We start from the raw sequence: 21,901 nt of genomic DNA on the forward strand, positions 1-21,901 counted from the left end.
GATAATTATCCAATACATATCGAAGTTGCCAGGCTAGGGACGGAAAGAATGAAAGTTGTGACAACTGACCACTGAAAATCTTATTCTCTCAGGACTGGATCAATTTATTTGCATGACTATTAAAACAAGGAAACAAGTAAATGTCAAGTCATTCTATTTCTTTTTTGGAGACTTCCCAATGCAAGCAATCATAATGGATGAACACTTGTATGAAGACTGCAAACCTGAATTTTGAGGGTAGGCACTTTTGGAATTATTGTGCTGCCTCCACAGATAAAGTGGAAAAATTGGGTTGTTTGTTTTTTAAGGAAAGGGGGTGGTATGGAGGTTAAAAGAGCTGATCCACACCCTTCCTATACTTCCCTAGGCCAGGATTTTTCTTCTAGCCTAATTTGACATCAGAATTTATTTGGATTAGGGAAATGAAAGAACATAGAAAGACAAGGTGAAGAATTAACTTCCCCATCCTTATACCTGTTAAAATTAAAGACCATTCACTTATCTTTGCAGGTGAAAATAGCCAAGAGGTATGTTCTGGTCTTCAGGAACAATATAAAAGGGGCAATTTTTGCCATTATTGAACAGCATCTCAGTTTTGTCAAGACGTGCAAGGTGTCACGACCCAGGCGGCAGAGGCACCAATAACCATACACAGAGGCCAGAATCTAACTAATATCTTTATTGAAGGAATATATAAAGTTAATAAAAACAAGTGTAGAAAATAGTCCAGAATTAGACCCTTCAGGAAAGGTCAGAATTAGTCCAAAAAAGCAATGTCCAATAAGAATATTAAGGTCCAAAGTTGTAATCCAATAACCGAAACACTCACTTTGCCAAGCAAAGTGAGGGGAGATGACAAGGTCCTTTAGTCCATAAAACTTGAGCGTGGCTAGGAAATAACTTGATACTTGAAACAAGGCTTGAACGTGGAACAAGGTAACTAAGAACAAGAACAAGGTCCGTGGAATAACTTGGTAAAATCCGTGAAACAAGGCAAGGATTTGTCCTGGGAAACAAGGCAAAGTCCGTAGGTAAACAAGGCTGGGAAGCAAGGCGAAGGCTGGATAGCAAGGCAAGGCTTGAGCTGAAGCGAGGCTTGAATCGGAGCGCGCTGTCCAAACACAACTCGCTCCGCAGGCTGACGAATTGACTCCGCGAAGTTGCTACGCGGGCAAAACACCTATATAGAGTCCAACTTTCTCACCAAAGCGGTTCTCTGGGAATCAGAAACGAAAGCTAAACTCTGAGACCAGATGTTAAACTCCTCAAAGATTCTCACGAGAACCAGTGTTAATTGGCAACATTCTTAGCTGCTATCCTCGCACTCCTGCGCGAAGCTGAATCCAAACTTCTCTGTTGTTTACAAAACTCCCGGCGCAAGAACACGGGAGAAGAAGGCTCTGGGGTTGTTTGACATACTTCTGGGGCACAACTTTCTTGCAGGTGCAAGGTTCCCAGATCTGCCTGGGAAAGATCAGGCTGAGAGGAATCCAGTTCAGACTGGGAAGGTAAAAAACCCAAGTTTTCATCTTCATCAGGAATTGCAATGTCCTGAGCAGGACTACAAGGCCCATGGTTCATCACACTATCCCCCTCCTCAGGGCCCCTCCCAAACTGGGGTCCTCTCCCCGAGGCGCGAGGTCGCGGTTTGGTGGGATAGGTCAGATGGAAGCGACGGGTTAGATCAGGAGCATGGACTGTGGAGGCGTCTTCCCAAGAGCGTTCCTCAGGGCCAAAACCCACCCAGTCAATGAGATATTGTAGGCGGCGGCGATGAAAGCGAGAATCCAAAATGTCCTCAACCTCGAACTCCTCCTCCCCATTCATCAAAACAGGAGGGGGGGCCGGTTGGTCTGTATCAGGACGCACACCATCCGCCGGAAGGAGCAGGGAACGGTGAAACACTGGGTGAATGCGCATTGAACGCGGAAGTTGGAGTTTGAAAGTCACGGGGTTTAATTGCGCCACCACTGGATAGGGGCCAATGAAGCGGGCATCTAACTTCCGGCATGGGCGGTGGGAGGGCAGGAAGCGAGTGGACAGAAAAACCCGATCTCCTACCTTGATTTCGGGGCCCGGCTGGCGGTGTTTGTCAGCGTGGCGTTTATAGTCCTCCTTGGCTTGGTCCAGTTGCTGGAGCAAAAGTTGTTGCACCGCTGTGAGTTCCTGCAGCCAATCCTCTGCTGCGGGAACTTCTGAAGTTTCAATGACAGGGGGAAAGAAACGTGGATGGAAACCGTAGTTTGCAAAGAACGGCGTTTCTTTTGTAGAAGCTTGAACTCCATTATTGTAGGCAAACTCAGACAGTGGTAACAGAGAAGCCCAATTGTCCTGTTGGTAGTTTACATAACAGCGAAGATACTGCTCCAAAGTGGCATTGGTGCGCTCCGTTTGCCCATCTGTTTGGGGATGATGAGCTGAAGATAAGCGAGAGTCTATGCCCAGTAGTTTTTGCAGTGCCTTCCAAAAACGAGAGGTGAATTGAGATCCACGGTCTGTGACTAAACTCTTGGGCAATCCATGTAGTCTGAAAACATGCTGAAGAAATAGATCCGCAGTTTCTTTGGCCGTGGGGAGGCCTTCGCAGGGAATGAAATGGGCTAACTTGGTGAATAGGTCCACCACCACTAAGATCGTGGTGAATCCACAGGAAGGTGGTAGGTCAGTGATGAAATCCGCGGAAATTATTTCCCATGGGCGAGATGGGGTAGGAAGGGGGTGTAAAAGCCCTGAGGGCTTCTCCCTTCGTATCTTGGAGCGCTGGCATACTGGGCAGGTGTTGACATATTTTTCCACATCCTTGCGGATCTTGGGCCACCAAAAATCTCTTAGGATCAAATGCATGGTTTTAAATAGTCCGAAGTGTCCTGCTGGTTTGCAGTCATGACACAGACGAAGCGCTTTTTCCCTGCCCGGTCCGGGTGGGATATAAACATGATTTCTATAGCAGAGCAGCCCATCTTTAAGCGAAAAGGGAAAATGCAGACCTTGGCGAAGTTGGTCCTGCGCCCAGGCATCTGCTTGCTGACTAGCCCTGATTTCTTGAGCACAGATGGGTCCTGGAGTAGGAGAAGTTGAACCAATGGGACTGGATTTGGTGTTCCCCACAGTGAGCGTGGCAAAGTTCTCAGGTTGTAGCAGTTGGGATTCAAAGGTCTCCTTGCGTCCTGCAGCGTATTCCGGTTTACGTGACAGGGCGTCTGCTTGCTTGGTTTGAGCTGGGGTCACATAATGGATCTGGAAGTTGAAGCGTTCAAAGAATAAAGCCCAACGTTGCTGCCTCTGATTTAGTTTGCGGGCAGTTCTTAGATGTTCTAGATTACGATGATCAGTGTGGACTTCAATGGGGAATTTGGCCCCTTCTAGCCAATGTCTCCAAGTTTCAAAGGCTGCCTTTATGGCCAGTAGTTCTTTTTCCCAAATGGTGTAATTCCTCTCTGGTGTGGTTAGTTGACGAGAATAAAAGGCACAGGGATGGAGGTGATCTCCCACCGGTTGTAAGAGTACAGCCCCAATTGCCACATCAGAGGCGTCCGCTTGCACCACAAAAGGGGTTCCAGGATTTGGGTGCTGTAGAATTGGCTGGGAGGTGAATAGTTTCTTCAGTTGCTGGAACCCTTTCTCTGCTTGATCAGTCCAGCGGAAAGGCTGCTTTCCACGGATGCAGCTAGTGATGGGGTCGGACCAGCGGGCAAAATCTGGAATGAACTTGCGGTAGTAGTTCGCGAACCCCAAGAAACGCTGCACCTCTTTCTTGTTAGTTGGCGCCCGCCATTCCAATACTGCTGAAACTTTGGCTGGATCCATGGAAAGCCCTAGAGGCGAGATGCGGTAGCCAAGGAAATCTACTTCTTGTAGATCAAAAGCGCATTTTTCTAGCTTGGCATAAAGTCCATGATCCCGCAATCGTTGCAACACCAATTTGACGTGGTTCTCATGTTCTGATTGTGATCTGGAAAACACCAAAAAATCGTCCAGGTAGATTATCAAGAATCTGTCTAGATAGTCCTGAAAAATATCGTTGACAAAATGCTGGAACGTTGCGGGAGCTCCGCATAAACCGAAATTCATAACTCGGGACTCGAATAATCCGAATTTAGTCTGGAAGGCGGTCTTCCACTCGTCCCCTTCTCTGATGCGAACTAGATTATAAGCCCCCCGAAGATCCAGCTTGGTGTAGACCTTGGCTCCTCGAAGTCGGTCCAGTAGATCCGAGATTAAGGGCAGGGGATAGCTGTTCCGCTTGGTGATATTGTTCAATGCTCTGTAGTCCACCACCAAGCGTAATTCCCCTGACTTCTTCTTCACAAACATCACTGGGGAGGCGGCTGGGGATTGAGAGGGTCTGATGAACCCCTTGCGAAGGTTTGTCTCTAAGAATTCCCTGAGAGCTTCTTGCTCTGGTTCAGTCAGGGAGTAGAGATGCCCTCGCGGGATCGGGGCCCCCTCCACCAAGTCAATGGCACAGTCATAAGGTCTATGTGGGGGTAATTTTTCGGCTTCTTTCTCATTGAATACATCCCAATACTCGGAGTACTTCTTTGGCAAGGTGATGATGGGCTCGGAGTCTGTGGCATGGCATACCTTGGCTACGAGGCAATGGTTTTGGCAGTACGGTGAAGCAAACTGCAGTTCTCTGTTGGACCAGGAAATGTTAGGGTCGTGAAGTGTCAGCCATGGAATTCCCAAAATCACAGGGAAATGGGGAACCTCGGTAACAAAGAAGGAAATCTCTTCCATATGTTCCCTTATCCACATCCTGGTGGGTTCCGACCACTGGCTTACGGGGCCCGTCTTGAGGGGACGGCCGTCTATGGCTTGCACCACACGGGCATTCTTGAAATCATGATATTGTAATCCCAGAGAGTCGGCATACTCTCTATCGATGAAATTGTTGGTAGCTCCAGAGTCTATCATGGCGTGGATCATGACGGGTCCCCTTTTTGCTGACCATAATGTGACCACGAGAAGGAACAGGACCCCGGTTGGCGGCTCTTGGATGGATTTTTTGACCGGGTTGGCGAGCCTCTCTACACCCGGTCGTTGGCTTCCCCCGCCGGCTGTGTGCCAGTCGGCTCAGACGCCTTCGACTCCGTGGAGGACGCCGCCGCAAGACGGGCGGCAGGCTTCCCTTTGGCTGGGCACTCTCTGGCGAAATGGCCCCCGTTCCCGCAGTACCAGCAGAGGTTCAAGCGTTGACGACGGGCCTTCTCGGCGGCATCTAGTCTGGGACGCACATTGCCCAACTGCATCGGCACCTCCTCGCCTCCTCTGGGGTATGGGGTTGGCGGCGGGGGTCTCCACACCGGACGTGGCTGAACACTGGCGGGAGCGGGGGGTTTTGCCCCGGCTCTACCGCCCTGGCCTCGAACCCATTGTTTCCTGTTGGCAATCATGACTTCAGCCCGTAAACATTGATCAATGAGTGCCTCGAGGGTCTGGGGAGGATCCACCTTGGAGATTTCTTCCAGCATTTCAATGTTGAGACCCTCCCGAAATTGTCCTCTGAGGGCTACATCGTTCCAGCCGGTGTTGTGGGCCAGCACGCGGAACTCGGCTATGTACTGAGACATGGGTCTGTCTCCTTGAAGGAGGCGCCGGAGTTTGTGACCGGCTGCCTCCAAATTGTCCTCGATTCCCCAGGTCTCCTTAAGGTGATCCAAGAAGCGTTGTGCTGAATTTAGGTGGGGGGAGGCTTGATCAAACAGGGCCGTCGCCCAGCTAGCCGCTGGTCCATCTAGAAGACTGTAGACCCACGCCACCTTGATGTCTTCTTGGGGAAACTCGGCATCACGGGCCTCTAGATAAGCTTGACATTGGCGGCGGAAAACATGAACCTTAGCAGCTTCTCCAGAAAACTTGGTAGGCAACGCCATGGCCGGGAGGCGAACTCCGCGCTCCCTCAACCCTTTTATTTCTCCATCCTGCGCGTTGAGTCTGTCACGGATGCGGTCCACTTCGTCCTTGCTGATGGTGTAGCTGAGCGGCTGTCCAGCCGGCGCGGCTCCGGTAGACATCCTGGCCTCGGTTAGTTGGTGCTTATGGGTGGCGGAGTCAAACTGTCACGACCCAGGCGGCAGAGGCACCAATAACCATACACAGAGGCCAGAATCTAACTAATATCTTTATTGAAGGAATATATAAAGTTAATAAAAACAAGTGTAGAAAATAGTCCAGAATTAGACCCTTCAGGAAAGGTCAGAATTAGTCCAAAAAAGCAATGTCCAATAAGAATATTAAGGTCCAAAGTTGTAATCCAATAACCGAAACACTCACTTTGCCAAGCAAAGTGAGGGGAGATGACAAGGTCCTTTAGTCCATAAAACTTGAGCGTGGCTAGGAAATAACTTGATACTTGAAACAAGGCTTGAACGTGGAACAAGGTAACTAAGAACAAGAACAAGGTCCGTGGAATAACTTGGTAAAATCCGTGAAACAAGGCAAGGATTTGTCCTGGGAAACAAGGCAAAGTCCGTAGGTAAACAAGGCTGGGAAGCAAGGCGAAGGCTGGATAGCAAGGCAAGGCTTGAGCTGAAGCGAGGCTTGAATCGGAGCGCGCTGTCCAAACACAACTCGCTCCGCAGGCTGACGAATTGACTCCGCGAAGTTGCTACGCGGGCAAAACACCTATATAGAGTCCAACTTTCTCACCAAAGCGGTTCTCTGGGAATCAGAAACGAAAGCTAAACTCTGAGACCAGATGTTAAACTCCTCAAAGATTCTCACGAGAACCAGTGTTAATTGGCAACATTCTTAGCTGCTATCCTCGCACTCCTGCGCGAAGCTGAATCCAAACTTCTCTGTTGTTTACAAAACTCCCGGCGCAAGAACACGGGAGAAGAAGGCTCTGGGGTTGTTTGACATACTTCTGGGGCACAACTTTCTTGCAGGTGCAAGGTTCCCAGATCTGCCTGGGAAAGATCAGGCTGAGAGGAATCCAGTTCAGACTGGGAAGGTAAAAAACCCAAGTTTTCATCTTCATCAGGAATTGCAATGTCCTGAGCAGGACTACAAGGCCCATGGTTCATCACACAAGGTGAGCAGCTTGACCTTTCCAAATTATACAATAATAATTGCCAAAGGACAGAATAATTTTACAATTATCTCAGGTGACAGGTATCTAATTTTCAAGATTCCTAAAACTGTCTCTTTGTAGCATCTCACAGATACCTGAATCCCCTGGCTCAGTTGGAAATATGCCTGAATATCCAGAACTTGGCTTTGAACATTTTGACAGCACTCATTCAATATTTTCTATCCATAAAATCTGAATTGGAACTTTCAACATTTAAGAGAGAGGATTTCAGAAGTAACCCTATGATTTAGATACTAAACTAGCAGTTAAAGTAGAATTTAAGCTGTGATAAAACAGCAACATACACCACACATTTTTCACTACCTTCCAATCCCACTGCAAAGTTTTAGGGAGAAATTAGCAAACCTTTCAATTATGGAAGGTTAAATGTGACCTAGATATGTCAAGCGTGATCACAGAGATACACTTCAAGGTATTTTTTTAGTTGGTTTTTAAAAAGTGCCAGACTTTGTAAAACCCCTTTAACTATTGACATTCTGTGTTGCTTCAAATTTGTCGCATGAATACTTGAATAATTAATGTTGTTTACTCGGGTATTCCCAACGGAACGTGCACATTGTCTTCTTTGCCCTAGCAAAATTTCATAAAATTGTTTACAATCCATATTCTTTTTTTGAAATTATTATAACCACAAAGAATGAAACCAAGGCTGCACATTTAAAGTGGTATATAGTCAAGAGACCAAGACTACAATTTCAGCATTCTGGTAAACTGGGAATAAAGCCACTTTTGCAAACTACTGTATTTCAACATGTTCCATAAAATGTCATACAAAAATGATTGAAACTGGCAATGGTTTTATACAATGCTTCTTATCAAGATTTTCCATTTAAACAAACTATTTCATACGCTCCCTAATTCTTTGGCTTACACATGACAATTCCTCTTCTTTTTTTCTTCCTTATCTGAAAAGTTCTTTTAGAATTCAATTCCAAAATATGCTGTAATGTCTACTTAATATGAACAAAGGTATGCAGTTGTAAAAAGCTACGCTATCCTCCATCTCAGTATTAATCTTTTGTATTCCACGGCTCCAGGCACTTTCTTCCCAGCCTGGCTCCAATATTACACAGTAAGTCAAATTAAGAGAAAACTGATAGCAGGAAAAGTAGTGTGATGTATGTGTGCACAAAAGAGATTTTTAATGAAAATGAAGCCTGGTCCATAACGTAACTGAGTGAGTGACATGACAAGAGTAAATTGTACTACTTTGAAATGGGGAAAATATTTAAATACTCCTCTAAGTCTGAAAAAAAAATCTCTAGATCTAAAAACCTCTAAAACTATTGACAATAGTTCCAACCAACTGATTAACTGGAAGTTAGTTAATTTGAATTTAGATAAAAGCTTTGAATCCATTTTATGCATATTACAAACAGCACAACCAACATTCCGAACTACATATCCTTTAAATTTCTATTCATACATATATAGAAAATATATATCCCCTTTCTTCACACTAGAGTTTATGTACATATACTCACACATATGAAGATGCAAACACAGATGCCTTGATACTTTCACAAGGAAAGCAGTTAAGATAATCCAAGCCAGTTTGTAGTATGTCAAGCCATGCATGCATGTGTCTTAGCAGTACAGGTTAAATAGCCTTATCCAAAATGCTTCGGACCAGAAGTGTATTGGATTTTTTTATTCAATGCTGGGATACCAACCAGTATTTATATGTACATGCATAATGAGATATCCTAGAGATGGGACCCAAGTCTAAATAAATAATTTATGTTTCATTTATATACCTTGTACACTTTGCCTGAGGAAATTTTGGATAGCATAGGGATGGGTTAACACCTATGTGGTGTTTGTTTTGCTGTCTCTGCCCCTGTTCAGAAGATTTCACCTCACTTTCTGTCCCTGTGATAACTGAATTTTAAAAATTTTGGTTTGATGTGGAAACAAGGATTGGTGCTAAAGCTTCAGTTGAGACACTTTTTCCTCATGATAATTCTTTCAATAGTGAAATTCCCTTCCTAGGGGTAGATCTCTCTTACTTCGTCTTGTCTCGCCCCCATTCTTAACTATGAGTTCTTTGTAAGTCGGATGTTTGTAACTCAGGGACTGCCTGTACTTGCCAGCCAACCCAGTCCTTGCCGATGCTGGATAGACAAGTACTTCTGGATAGTCAAATGTTTTCAGCATGATTTATCTTCACCATGTAAAGAAAAGTCAGGTATGGCCTTTGTCCCAAAAGTGATACATTATTTGCAAATATAAAATTCCTACCTATTGATAAGATAGCACCTCCTCCAAACAATGGTTCAGAAGCATGAGGATGGGCTATGTATGTGTGACATTTGAATTAATTTGAAATCCTTGTTCAGCTGAATTGTTCACATTTTAAATTATTTATTTTATACTTTTATTATGCTTTTGTTAATTTTCCCTTGGGATGATACCCAAGATGATCCCTGGGATGAGACTAGTTTTACAGACAAATAAGCTATTAAACTGTGTACAAAAGGAAAAGGTAACGGGGAAGGCAAGAACACACACCAGCTTATAACAGTCCCACAAATTTCATATTTCACAGGAATACTCCATTCTCTATGCTATGGTTCAGAGGATCAGAGAGCATAACATAGGCATATCAGGGGAGGGGAAATAACCTAAAACACACATTTTCTGGGTTAAGAAGAGAGCATTTGATGGGTAAGTTAAAAGCTCACTTAGGCTATATTCATAAAAGTATAACACATTAACTTTAACCTTCAATCACTGCACTGCTCATAACAAGTCAAAGTGGGAGAGGGCAGGGTGGCAGATTTATAACTAGCATCATATACTAACTTCTGGACTATGTGCTCATAAGAACACTGCAGAAATTCTTTAGCTTCTTTAGGCAATACCTCCAGTGAATATGACAATTGCCACTGTAAAAAGAGAGATTGAACAACTGTGGAGCAGTCAAATGTGATTTCCTTGATCAAGACTTCCCTGAGAAACAATGGAATGCAGATGCATGAGAAAAATATAAAAATGTAGCTACTTGATAATCCCAATTGAAATATCTGGTGATGTTTGCATACCTAAAATTAAAAGACACTTTTTTACAGTTTCACCCAAATAAAGTTGCACTAGAGGCCCAAACATTTCTGTGGTCAACAATATAAAGTGACCAACAATGAATTTTACTGTTTGTGTCAATGAAACTATACTGGTAAGCAAATTCCATTCCAAGCCGAAACAGTACTGTGACTATGAACCGTATTTTTGTCTACGCCTGAATGAGGTGAACATATGGATGTACTCAGATACAAATCAACCTAAAAGCTATCAGTTTCAAAGAATCAGGAACATTGAAATATAATTTAAAAGACTGAAAGTATTCATGTCCCAGACAAAATATACATAACATACACTGCCAATATCTAATAAATTTCATCATGCACAAAAACAAAATGGGAGCAAGATAACCCCTTTCAAAAAGCAACTAAAGAGCAATATAAGATGATTAAGAAACAAAAATATTCCTGTTTTTAAGATATTTTAGAATTCTGAGAAGAACGGTATACTAAAGAGCAAACAATTATTTCCTTGGTAAAAGCAGAGATTGGGGGATTCTGAGCACTGTTAGTCAAAAAGAGTAACATCTCAGTGTTCCAAGAACAGTTGAGCTAAATATTACTCCATTATCTCCAACCCCAACATGTACAATGCAAAATACAAATCATAGTAACAGGATACTACCATCTAAGGATAAATGGCATACAGCAAAATTAACAACTTCCACAATTCCAATATTGGTATATTGTTATCTTTCCTTGTAATGTACAAGTATTCTTAATTCTTTGTGTTATTTTATGGCACATGCCGGGTATGTAGAATTTTAATGTATATGTCCAACACATGGTGAATACATTTAAATTATCTATTGCATGAAATACAATAATGGCAATGCAAGAGGTTTTGCTAGTTTCGGAAGGTACCTTGTTCCAACTTGTTAAGGAACTTGACATGTTGCTCAGCCTTACCCTTTGATACAGTTGCCAGTCTATATACATGGGGCACTGGGCACCAAGGGAAAGGAAAGGGATACAGTGTCCCCTCACTTTTCACGGGGATTAGGTTCCAGGCCTGCCCGCGAAAAGTGGAAAACCGTGATATAGCGGCACTATATTTATTTCAATAAATACAGCCTCCCTCCCTCCCTCTTTTCCTCTTTAAACATACTGTTCTGTCTTCCTTGATCCTGGGGTGATGAGGTGCAGGCAGGGCCTACTGGCACTGCCTGCAGGCGGCTGAGGAGAAAGCGCGGACCAGGTTACATGACTCAAACAGGGCCCTTTTTTGTGCCTGCAAAGGGAGGGCGGGCTGGATGGAAAAATCCTCGATACAGCGAATCCGCGGAACCCGAACCGCGGATTAGCTAGGGAGCACTGTACATACTTTTGGGGGTATGAAAAATCTTGCTTATTTTTTTTATAAATACCCCCAGGTTTCATAAAAACAGTCTTATCACTCTCCCCTCACAACAGTCTGAACATGCATGCTGTCCATACCTGATGGTGCGTCTGCTTCCACACTATAGAGGAGCATAAGGATGCTGTGTTACTATACACTGAGATTGAGTGTTAGGCTCAAGGAAATCAAGTACAGAAGTTTGCATCCTATACGCCGACTAGGGCAAGGGAGAGGAGAGAAATTAGAATTTTCCTGAATTTTTCTAGTAGTGTATAAAACATGCCCCTTATAACTGAGGATTTGGTTATATTGATATTACAAAGTAGCAACAATTTGGGGAAAGGAGATTGAAGCTGCACAGAATCCTTACAGCAAATGTGGGGTATCTTTTACTTGATCCTAGGGTGATCCATAGAACAAAAAAATGATAATTACTGGCTTACTGCATACTCCTTTTAAATAGCACAATTCATAATATACACATGCATGCACGCTTAAAACAACAGCTTTAATGAGACCATCAAGGAACAGCATATCAGTATCTCTACACCATTATCAGCCAAGCATCCCTATACATCATTAGATTTGCAGAATAGTTATGTAACTTATGGCAGCATGAATGATCACTCAAAAAAGCAAGAAGATAGAGAATAGTGAGACAAATAAGTACTTAATTGATTCTGTAGTAACAACGCTAACATTTTTAGCACCGCAGATCTCTGATTAATATCAGAAACAAAAGAGAAGTATCCATAATCTTCAAATCTAGTGGTGCCATGATATATTTAAACTGAACAGACAGCCAAAGAATGAGACCACCCATAAACGAATTAAGGGTTATGCCCTAAACAAAGTCACTGCAACTACAGTCAATGTCAAGGTAGGAGCCCTGAAACACATATTCACTGTAAAAAAAAAATGCTCCCTAAACCAGGACACACAGCCATCCCTTCTCTAGTATTTGCACTTCTCATGCTGCAATTTTATAACCAGCCTGCTACACATACAAGAGGACAACTTTTATATGCCACATGACAATTTGTGGTTCTTTATATAGTTGAAAGCAGCAATAATCTTTCAGTCAACAACAAGTACTTGATTTGTTTTTCAGTGAGTGCCACTGAATTGTAACTGGAGATTCGGGGTGCTCAGTTTTCATTCTGAATTCCCACCAATTCAACTACAGGAAAGCTACAACTATATAATCTAAGGGCCTTTAACACTCACATCTCTCAACACTGTCAGTATGCATCCAGCAAACAAGTAATGAAAGCACCCCACAGGAGAAGTCACGTTTTAAATCAAAAAGCATGCTGCTGGATTTGCTTCCGCCTGTGCCAATGTAAACATTTTCCGTGTCTTACCAATAACTACTACGGATCAAAGGTAAGGGGAAGGGTGGGAAGAGGTCAGCTCAGATCATGAGGACTCTCACAATACAAAGCTTGGAGCAGAGGCATCACGGTGAAGAACAGCAACGTTTTGACAAGCATAATTGGTGGAAGAAACACTTTGCAAGAGTGGCAGCCATATTCACATCGGCAGTATACATGCTTTGGAAAAAACTGGCAGTGAGAAAGTCCCTCATTATTGCTTAATGCTTTCTTATACAGACTCAAACCATAAACAAAACTAAACAATTCTCTTGGCTACTCCACTAATCTCTCACAACTATAACGTGACAATTTTATGGAAATTCCACCTAATTTATAATTTAAGAGCTATTCATCAACTTTTGCTCAATGCAACAAAGCAGCAGAAAGGCTTTCTTAGTAGCATCAAAAACAAAACTTTACACATATTCTACGTTAGTATCATGCCTCATATTTCATGTACAGAACCCTATGTAAACACTAGCTAATGAATACACATAGAAATCCTTTGTGGTTTCATTCTGCATGTATTTTGTATACAGAAAAACTACTTCAAGGCCACAGAAATTGATACTCCACCAAGGATTCAATGGTAGAGGTTTCCAATTCCAGCTCCAATGTCCTAAGTGAAAGCCAGACCTTTTGCTCCTGTGCAGCACACACCTTGGAACAAATATACATGTATTCACATATATATGAAGAGGCCCCTTCATATGGACACAGAGAATGTCTTTCTTTAAAATTTGAATATTCTGAAGGTCAAAACACATATAAAACTCATAAAGACACTTCACAGAAATTCAGCCAAAAGTAGATTAAGCGATTTCATAAAGGTAACATTCACACAGAATTATGAGAATGATAACGATGCCACCACCTAGCCTAGACATGTTTACTTGTACATACTTAAGAAGCAACTGCTTCAGAGGTCCTACACAATACCCTATTTTGTTTTAACAGAACAATTACATTACAAAACAAAAACAAAGAATGCCATTTAATGTCTTGTTATTGGAACTCTGAACAGCTGGCTGTTTTTGCAATTTTCTTTTCTTGTGCAACTGCCTCTTTTTCAAAGATCAAATGCCACTGAAATGGGCATCACATAGAAAAACATCAAACAAGATATGCATATGTTTTTGGTTAATACGTTTCTTTTTTCTGAATGGAATAGGTTTCAACACAGTAAGCAGCCTGAGATTCTGCTTTGTATTAATAGCCATTCCCTCTCCACCACTAGACAAGACATAGGACTTGGTTCACTTCCACTATGATTGTATCAAATTTATAAACAGACTCTAGTAACACCTCTAATAGTAAATCCTGTTGATGAGAATTAGCATGCCAATCACGCTCCAAACACCAACACAAAAAAGAGACAGAAATGAGACTAGAAAATGGTTAAAGGCAATACGCTAAAGCTAGGAACAAAAGAAAAGACCCGTTACATAACCTACAGCGAAACGTGATCTAACCATATTCCAAGATTCAGTGTATTAATTAAATGCTTAAAGAGAAATTATTCTTTTAACCATCCAAAGCAGCTTTCACACCATCTCTCCCAATATCCAACCCCACACTATGAAACAACTGTTAGCTTACAGCACACTCACCTTGTCTCTGGCTCCTGCCCAGCTACTGGGTGTCCTCCCGCTTGTGGAAGCTAATGCTGGCATATGCACTTAATTCATCACTCAAGTGGCTACTCCCACAAGGCTGATTTGGAGATTTAGGTGGCTGGTGCTGCTGTTGCTGCTGCGTTGGCTGCTTGACCCCTAGCAGGGAAGTGCTCTCCTGAGGATGAGGATGTTGGTGGCGATTAAAATCCTTCACTAAGTCCAAGTCAATGTAATTGAGGCCATTTTCAGTACCTCCTCCAGTCCCGCCAGCTATCTGCTCCCTCCTGATTGCCATACGGTGGCCAGAGGAAGATCCCAGCTCTCCAGATATGGGCTTCAGCCAGACATTTTCAAAAGAAGCTGAGCTGTGGCGCTTCACATCATCAGGCCCCCCTCCAGGACCATGGGGTACAGCTGGGGCCCCCAGGCCACCACTAGGGGTGGTGGAGGAAACAAAAGTCTCAGAACTATGGCGTCGCCGGCCTCCCTGGGGGTCAGCACGGATCACTTTGGCACTCTGGGTGCTGTGGCTAGGGCTGAGGCTGACATGTGTAAAGGCGCTGGTCATTCCTGGGCCCCCAATCATGGATGAAGAACAGGAGTGGGGCAAGACTGAAGCCAAATCCCCTGGCTGGGCCTGAGGATGAGGGGAGGGCAGCCCCATAGGAGGTGTGCTTTTCTCTGGCCTACCACGACCCATCCTCATATCAGCATAACTGAGCAGAACAGCTGGAGGAGAAGGAGAGGGGGTATGGGCACAAACCACATAGTGCCCTCCGCTGCCCAATTGCATGCTCCTATAGTCTCGGCCACCAATGTGGCCCACCCCTCCCTGGCTTGCCTGCCCTGGTGCTAAGCTGGCTGGGCAGGCAGTCCTCCAGTCCATATTCATATACTCCTCAGAACTGGAGCCAGTATCTCCATGAGGCAGAGGTGATGGGAAGGGCGGCTGCTTGAATTCAATGTTCACATACTCACCAGGGCTTTTGGGCTCCGGGAGCTGTTCCCTAGCACGAGGCAAAGTGCTGGCCTTTGTGCCATCCAAGGACAGACGGGTAGGTCTAGCCAAACGGCTCTTGGCCAGCGTTGCTGTGTCCACAGGACAAGAAGGAGCAGGCTGCTGTAATGGCTGTGTAAGAACAGAATACCCAACACCCTCCTGTCCCCCAGGGCCACCAAGGCTATCACTACTAGTGGATGAGGAAGAGTCCTCAGCAGCAGCATACAGCAAGCGGCCAGAACTGAAGGACAGGCGCATCTGAGTATTTGCCTCTTCACCGGTCCTACGTTGCATGTGCTTGAAGGAGCGTGGCAGGGAGAAGTAGGAATAAATGGGCTTGTGGTGGGACTGGGTGGGACCCTGCACTGATGGTTCTTCTGGGCCTGGAGTTCCTGAGCCAGTGAAGAAGCAATCTGGAGGGGTGCTGGTAGCAGAGCCACTGGCTGGAGACATGTTAATGTAATCACTGCCACCAGTTGGCAGCTTCCCCTCATTGCTCTCCACCGAAAGTTTGGGGTGATGACTTGTCCCATTCAGCCAGAGTTTGCTGTAACCACTGGGACCACTATCTGGAGAACAACTGCCACTTGGAGACATCATCATGTAGCCATTGGAGTCCACCATGGCTTGGACATGGCGGCCTCCTCTTCCAGGGTTGATGATCTGCTGTGGGGCAGACACACTCTTGGGACTCATGGGCATATAATCACCACCTTTGGAAGTATTTCCACCATTAGGCAAAGGAGCAACTCCTGGCAACATTGGCATGTAGCCATCATCAGTGTGTGGGGTAGAGTTGGTCCGGTGGTGGTTACCCTCCATTTGGTGCATTTCTATACACTCTTCAGGGTAAGAATGGGTTGGCACAAAAGCAGAATGTCGAAAAGAAGGGAGCCTGCTACCACCACAGGAATATGAGGGGAGCATCTCAGTATATTCTTCAATGGAAGCTACTGAAGACTGCGAGGGGGTCTTCTGGTGGGAGATGGTAGGGGAAGTGCCAGCTGAATGTGTCCGTTTCCTGAAACCTTTCTCCACATCACCCACATCCTCACTGCCAAGCCGGGGACAGCAAGGAGTATAGGGTTTTTGCTGCTGAGGGTGGCAAGGGCGTGGGGCAAATTGCCCATTAGGAGCAGTGATGCTGCAGCAGGAAGAGACAGCTTTCCCTCCCATGCATATATAGTTGTTAAGATCCTCATCTCCCCTGGCCGGTGGTGTGTGTCCCAGGGAATCAGGGGTTACACTTCGGAAAGAGCTGCGGAAGTCACAAGGACTTGATCCATACTCATCAGAGGAGATGAAGCCCCCATCACTGGGGGAGCCTGAGACTGAAGCACTGGACCGACGTGGAAACAGGCAGTCTGAAGTGGAGCCATGACCACTGGTACTGCTGGATGAGAGGCTGACGGGGCTTGTGGCAGAAGGAGAGCAACGTGAGGAAGGCATTGGGATGGAGCGACTGTGGTTGAGAGGAGGATGAAGTCTGGAGCTGCCGCGGTGCCTATGTGAGTGGGTCCGATTCGCACTAGGACTCACTGGACTTCCATCCACTGATGCTGGCCTTGACATTGTGCCTTCTCCATCACTGGATGCTCGGACACGGAAAGAATTGGGCTTTCCCCCTGCCCCACCTCCCACTCCACTGCCAGCAGGGGAGGTAGCAGTCACACTTTCTGTCCTAGACCTACGGCTGAGCCCCACCTGACTGGGTGGTGGGTTGTTGACATGATGCCTGCTCCGGAGAGGCACAGAAATAGGATTGGAGCAATTAGAAGAAGACTGGCTTTTGCTACGAGGTCGGAACTCTTCACTCATTGCCCGCATAGCCTCCAAGATGGTCTCATGCATATTCTGTGCTACCACTGAGTCATCTACCTGCATCCAGAACTCACCTGGTCCAGTGACTGCAGAGCGCCCCACCTCAATGAAGAAAAAGTTCTCAGAGTGGCCACACCGCCGGATGTTAAGCAGCTGCAGCACCACCGCTGCCGCGTCAGAGTTCAACTTGACAAAACTGATGGTTTTGTTGGTTAGGCACAAGCGGTAGATGCCAATCAGGTTCTTAGTCTGGCCCAGACCTTTGGGTTTCAAGATCACTTGCCAAACTTCTTTGAACGCTGGGCCAGGAGCCATGTCACCATAGCTATCCTCTCCTGCCTCTCCCATTCCAATATTCCCACCCCCCACGGTAACATCCCCATGGTAGTGGTGATGGTGATGATGCTGGTGATGGTGGCTCTTGGCTCGGTTGTGCAGTTGCAGCAGCGCCTGGTACCAACTCTCCTGTTCAGGCTCACTGTCAGCAGCAATGGCAAAGTGCTCGTCCTTGGTGTAGAGAGCCACCAAATGCTTGTTTTTGGAGTCTGCCCTCTTGTTGATGTTGAAGCAGCTCTCCAGAGGGATCGAACGCTTTGGGGCCCCTGATTTGTGTCTCCATTTCTTTTCATTCTCATAATATTCCAGGCGGGCAGGCCCCAACTCACTGGCTGCCCTCAGCACGAAGAAACGCTTGTGCATGCTCTTGGGTTTGCGCAAGTAACCCACCTTCCTGACATCGGAGAAGAAGCCCTCGCTGTGGTGATGAGGATCGGTGGGGCTTGCCATGCTGGAAGCAGGCAGGCAGCACTGCGGCTCCAATGGCAAAGGGCAGCTTCCAAATCAGCAGAGAAGGCGAATGAATGCAGCAGTCCAAAATACCATTCATGCAGCAGCAGCAATCTAACAAGAACAGCAATAACAACAATAACAAAATAAACCAATAAAAAAGCTCCAAAATGGGAAGGGAGGAGAGAAGAGTGGTGAAGCAGAAAACAGCTGTTCGGAGCCTCTGCCGAGTTAGATGCTGCTGGTTTGTTTTTGTGTTTTACTTCCAAATCAACCTTCTGGGGAGAAACGTGGCTTTCAGAAGTCCCCTGGAAAGCCTGGTACAAGAAGCAGCAGCCTGGGAGCAAAGAGAGCAGGGCATCCTTTCATCCAAACAGGAGTGGAAATTCCTCTCGCGAAGGGAGCCATCAGGGTTTCCCCCAGTTGCCTCTCTCTCTCTCCCAAACAAACAGCCCCCTTCTTCTCAAGTTACCCTTCAGAAAGGAACCAATTTAGGATCCAATATCCTCTTGGGAAGGAGGGAGGGAAAGAAGGAGGTCCAGAGAGTTTGTTTTGCAAAAATAAAACAGAAAGAAGTCTTTAACTTGAACGCAGGTAACCAAAAAAAATAGCAATAATAATGAAAAATGAAAACAATCCCAAGTAGTCCCAACAGCACCAAACAAGACCAAACAAGTGGCAAAATTGAATAATAATAATAATAATAATAATAATAATAATAATAATAATAATGGAACCAGGCAGTCAGTCCAATAGCACCAAGACTCAATAAAATTAAAAATCCAAATCCTTCTTGGAGGGAGGGAGGGAGGGAGGAAGGAAAGAATCCAAAATAAAGCACAGCAATATCCCAAAAATTATTTCAGAGCGGCTTCTTCTTCAGTTCGTGGAGGAAACGATGGTCGACCCCATTCAGTCCCGTCTGGTTAGGAAGAAGGGAAAGTGCTCTTTTCCCCAAAGGAAGAGGAGGAGGAAAGCAGAGGCTGCAGCAGGAGAAGACACAGCAGCAGGGGCGAGCGAAGGGGGGAACGGAGAAGGAGGCGGATAGGAGGAGTGCAGACTGAGGAGGAGGAGGAGGAGGACGCCGAGGGGGAGGCACATCTTCTGCGTCTTCGTCCACTTTTCTCTTCCTCTTCTTCATTCCAGTCTCTGAGGGGAAAAGAGGCGGCAGCAGGAGGCGCAGAGGGCCTTCGCCTTGCAGCAGCAGCAGCAGCGCCGGTGCCTCCTCTTCCTCGTCCTCATGAAGGGAAGCCGCTCAGCCCTCTCTCTCCTCCGCCTGTGCGCGCTCCCAAACCAAAACAAGCGGCTCTGTGTATGTGTGAGTGAGCGAGTGTGAGGGAGAGAGTGCGTGTTTAAGAGTCCAGCCCCCTCCAGAAGGAGCAGCAGCAGCAGACGACGCTCCGTCTCACTCCGAGGAGCAAAACACGTGACGGCGCCAATGCGTGGACCAGCCCCACCGCCAGCCCCAGCAGCACTGAACAGCGGAGAAGAGTGTGTGTGTCTACATCAGCCACTGCGCATGCGTGCGGGAAAGCGCTCTCCGTCTCTATCTTCTTGGGAGCAACCTAACCTACTCGCGCGGCATTCCAACCCGCCCCTCCTCTTTTCTCCCTTTCATTCAGCACCTCAACTTCAGAGCGCTCACCTTCCCAGCTAAAGGCGGGAGGGGAGTTTCAGCGATCCCATTGGAGCACCTAGCTATCATTCAAAGGCTGCCGGGGAGGGGGGGGGTTGTAGAAAGCCAGACGGGGAGGCACCCAGGGTTGGTTGAGAGGCACGGCGTAGTATTTCCCCACCGCTTCTCTCTCTTTTTCATCAGAGTAGACGCCATTCAGTGGCGTGTTATTTATAAACGAGAGATGGGTTGTGAATCTCACGCATGCGCTCTGCCTCCTCCGTGCGGCCGCCCGTGATTTCAGCGAGAGGCTGCAGCTGTGAGCCGTGGTCCTTCTCTTCTCGCCCTGCAGACCCCTTCTGTAGTGGCATTATGCATTCACATTTTGAATATACACACATACATACATATATTTAGATTTCTCTTACATATATAGATGCCTCACATAGAAATACATAGATATTCCTTTATATATATATATATATATATACACACACACACACACACACACACACACATATAAATATACATACTGTATTTAGATTTCGGTCACATATATAGATGTCTCACAAAGAAAACGTGTATATACAGTATATGAAATAACTGAATAATGCTACTACTATACACACAATACACAGATAAAAATCTATGCATACAAATCTATAGATATGAAAAACTGAATAATACAACTGCACACAGATAAAAATACCTGTCTCATAAGTCTCACTTATCCAACACTTGCTTATCCAACGTTCTGGTTTATCTAACACATTTTTGTAGTCGATGTTTTCAATAAATCATGATATTTTGGTGCTAAATTCATAAATACAGTAATTACTACATAGCATTATTTCGTATTGAACTACTTTTTCTGTCAGATTTGTCATATAACATGATGTTTGGGTGCTTAATTTGTAAAATCATAACCTAATTTGATGTTTAATAAGCTTTTCCTTAATCCCTCCTTATTATCCAACATATTTGCTTATCCAGAGTTCTGCCGGCCCGTTTATGTTGGATAAGTGAGACTCTACTGTACATCTATGCATAAACATCTATAGATATGAAAAACTGAATAATGCAACTATACACACAAATGTATATGCAAGCATATCTATACACAGAGATAAACATCTATGCATTGCATACACATCTATAGATATGAAATAACTGCATATATACACACAAATGTATATACATGCATATCTATATTCAGATAAACATCTCTGTATACATATTGAATTGTTGCCAATTGTACGCCGCCCTGATTCCCTTCGGGTGAGAAGGGCGGGATAGAAATATTGGAAATATATCTTTACATACGGAATAGCTGAATATAATGCTACTATATATGCACACATATATAAATCTATACATAGAGATAAATATTTGTATATGCACATATCCTTTCAAAGTGATGGTGCTTACCTTCAAGGCCTTACATGGTCCAGGGCCGATGTACCTGAGGGACCGCCTCACCCCTTACAAACCCCAGAGATCCCTCCGTTCTGAGGACCAAGACCTGCTGGAAGTCCCCAGTTTTAAGACCTTGCGTCTAACTGCAACTAGACGCAGAGCCTTTTCAGTAGTGGCGCCATCTCTGTGGAACACCTTGCCACCTGAAGTTCGTGCCTTGCGGGACTTGTTGGCCTTCCGCAGGGCATGTAAGACACACCTGTTTCGGCAGGCTTTTGAGTTCTGTTGCTGATGTTTTAAAAGGTGCTTTTAGGATGTTTTAAAGATTTTTTTTAAATGATGTTTTTAAAATGTTTTTTAAATTGTTGATTTTAGCCGGTTCTTGTAAGCCGCTCCGAGCCCTAGGGGAGTGGCGGCATATAAGTTTGAAAAATAAATAAATAAATAAATAAATAACGGAATACTACTATATATGCACACATAAATATAAATCTATACACAGAGATAAATAGTTGTATATACACATATATTTACATATGAAATACAGTAGAGTCTCGCTTATCCAACATAAACAGGCCAGCAGAACGTTGAATAAGTGAATATGTTGGATAATAAGGAGGGATTAAGGAAAAGCCTATTACACATCAAATTAGGTTATGATTTTACAAATTAAGCACCAAAACATCATGTTTAACAACAAATTTGACAGAAAAAGTAGTTCAATGCGCAGTAATGCTATGTAGTAATTACTGTATT

At 44.8% G+C, this 21,901-nt stretch overlaps 1 protein-coding gene across 1 annotated transcript in view; it reads right to left on the bottom strand.

Annotated features, from left to right (window-relative positions):
* irs1 (insulin receptor substrate 1) overlaps positions 1–19,678 on the bottom strand; it is a 67,782-nt gene extending 48,104 nt beyond the window's left edge. The window contains exon 1 of the mRNA XM_003218293.3: positions 14,502–19,678. Within this exon, the coding sequence (XP_003218341.2) occupies positions 14,524–18,114 (3,591 nt within the window). The 5' untranslated portion in view covers positions 18,115–19,678 and the 3' untranslated portion in view covers positions 14,502–14,523. The remainder of the gene's footprint in view (positions 1–14,501) is intronic.
* Positions 19,679–21,901: the final 2,223 nt, after the last annotated feature.

Source organism: Anolis carolinensis, chromosome 3, assembly GCF_035594765.1.
Source record: "Anolis carolinensis isolate JA03-04 chromosome 3, rAnoCar3.1.pri, whole genome shotgun sequence".
NCBI lineage: Eukaryota > Metazoa > Chordata > Lepidosauria > Squamata > Dactyloidae > Anolis > Anolis carolinensis.